The 2,429-nt window shown below is 42.3% G+C and overlaps 1 protein-coding gene across 1 annotated transcript in view; it reads right to left on the bottom strand.

The window, feature by feature from the left end:
• LOC105264740 (uncharacterized) overlaps positions 1–2,428 on the bottom strand; it is a gene marked incomplete at its 5' end in the record, with an annotated part of 5,876 nt that extends 3,448 nt beyond the window's left edge. Inside the window, 3 exons of the mRNA XM_011301822.1 lie at positions 3–1,523; positions 1,703–1,907; positions 2,307–2,428. Of these exons, the coding sequence (XP_011300124.1) occupies positions 3–1,523; positions 1,703–1,907; positions 2,307–2,428 (1,848 nt within the window). The remainder of the gene's footprint in view (positions 1–2; positions 1,524–1,702; positions 1,908–2,306) is intronic.
• Position 2,429: the final 1 nt, after the last annotated feature.

The following is a 2,429-nucleotide window of genomic DNA, read 5'->3' as shown; positions in this document are numbered from 1 at the left end:
TCTGGCATTCTGTGTTGCATGGGTGAGGGCACGATGGGAGAGGTGGATTCGTTTGGAGAATGCCACAGATCTTGAACAACAGACATTGCTTCTTTTGTATTTACGGTGATACTCTGTCCGAGGAGGTGCTCCATGGAGGGATCGAGACTGCAGTTTGCTGATGTGTGATGTAAATAATTCTGTGGAATTTTTCTCTGTCGACTGAGTTCAGCCTCCATTCTCTGGCTTTCGATTCTCTCAGCCTCAATTCGTTCAGCTTCAATTCTCTGCCTCTCGATTTCCTCACGTCGTTGACGCTCCATCTCTTCCTGTCTCTCTCTCTCCATCTCCTCTTGCCTCTGACGCTCAATCTCCTCTCGTCTCTGGCGCTCAATTTCTTCCCTCCTCTGTCTCTCAATTTCCTCACGCCTTTGACGCTCTATTTCCTCTCTCCTTTGTCTCTCGATCTCTTCCCTCCTCATTCTCTCCATCTCCTCCCTTCTCTGTCTCTCCATCTCCATCTGCTCCACCTGCCTCCTCTCCATCTCCCTTTGCTCAGCGTCGAGTCTCTCCTTCTCACGCTTCTGCTCAGCTTCAAATTTCAACCTCTCAATCCCCTCGTCACCATAACTCCTTCTCTCCATCTCATGAGGCTTCTGCATATTCTGCCCATTCATCAAACCCTCTGGATTTTCGTAGTGCATTTTCTCCTGGATTCTCCTCTGCTTGAAGTAACGCTCAGCCCGTATCTCCTCCATACTACGATCCATATTATTTGCGTAAACTAAATCTTTGGGATAAAATGTTTTTGTAATCATTGCCGATGGTTGTTCAGGCACAAAAACTGGGACTGTCTTATGCTCTGGATAGTTTCTGCCATCGAAAAATGTCACGTGATTCGGGTACAGATGAAGTTTCTCGGTGTCGAAATTATCGTCAACTCTGTCCTCGTGAATTTTGAATGAAGTCTTTGCCGATGGAGGAATGAGCGGATGTTTTCTACCAGCATTGCTCCACGGTCCAGCTTTAATGGTGTTTTCTTTATGAACAGTTTCTTCAATCGGCACATGATCGAGAATACTGGATCCTCGCGGCTCCAGAGGTTCTGGCTCGTCTTGATAGATCTGGATTTTTGCATTCCCCCTGCCAATCGGTACTTGAGAGCCCTGAGGTACTACTCCAGGTTGATAATCCCTGACACGCTGGCCAGTTCTCACGTGCGTTGCACGTCTACCGGACTTGATGGCCCGCAGGGAAGAGAACGCCTGGCGTTGCTCGAGGAGAGATACCTCATTGCGCTCCTCCATTCTTCCGAGGGTTTTTCGGGCAACGGCAAATTGAAAATTAGCATGGGCGTGGGATAATTCATCTAGGGGCTCTGCTCTTGCTCTTAAGCCGAGATCGTAGACTTCGTCAGCTCGCTTGTTGTCGTTTACCTGTTCTAATTCGAATGCCCATGCTCGATACGTGTCTGCTACCATCGTTCCAATCCCATTGTTGTAGAGGAGTTGATAGAGTTCTAAAGGATTCTTCTGCATACTTATCTGAGAATTAAAAATAATTCGGGTTCTGTCAAAATTCATTGGTTGTGAGATAACATTCAAATTATTCAGAATATTATGAAACGTCGAAATGTCGAAACTTCAGACTTATGACAATTATTCAACTATTTATTGTATTAATTTCCAAAGTTATTGATAGTTCAGTTTTTTTTAGTACTCACATAATTAATCCATAATCTTATGTATCTACGGTCTTGGTGATATTTGGTTTCTTTCTCAAATGCCGCCAAACACTGCTGCAGTAGTTTACCAATGTGAGACTCATGTCCGCTCTTTGGATAGCTCTGTTCAACCCACAAAATGTATTCATACCACATTTCCAGGGGATCGTCACCTTCGTAGTCTTTTATTGCGTCCTCGTATTTCCTGTGATGAGAACAATTATTCAGTGAGGATTTGAAATTATTAACTGACACTTACCCTACGATTTTTCATCGTTATCAATTTTTAATTGAAATTATGTACAAAGTCGGGATAGACATGATTGAATTTGATTGAAAATATTTTCAGTGCGTAGGAGGAAAATAAACTTTCTTGGGACGAAACTATTAATTTTCTTTTAGGACTAGTTCTATTCAGATAATTTAATATTGAACAAAAATGTGTTAATTAATTAAATTCATTAATAAGTAATAGATTGGAACAAAAAAAATGATTAGTGGAATTCATAGATGGTCTTTCTGTTGATAAACGGCATGAATTCTCGAATATGAAATGAAATTTCAAGTTTAATTCTTTTTCATGTTTCACAATGAATAATCTTACTGTTTTTCTTGGAGGAGCAGTTGCTGGGCTTCAACATCTTCCTGTGCTCTCAGGGCGGTCCCAAGTTGAGTGGCATTTCTTCCATGTCTCAGTGGTTGGATGTTCTCCTTGCAGAGGGTTATC

Source organism: Fopius arisanus, unplaced genomic scaffold (genome assembly GCF_000806365.1).
Source record: "Fopius arisanus strain USDA-PBARC FA_bdor unplaced genomic scaffold, ASM80636v1 scaffold00024, whole genome shotgun sequence".
Classification (NCBI taxonomy): Eukaryota; Metazoa; Arthropoda; class Insecta; order Hymenoptera; family Braconidae; genus Fopius; species Fopius arisanus.
This window is presented reverse-complemented; position numbering and strand designations above follow the sequence as displayed.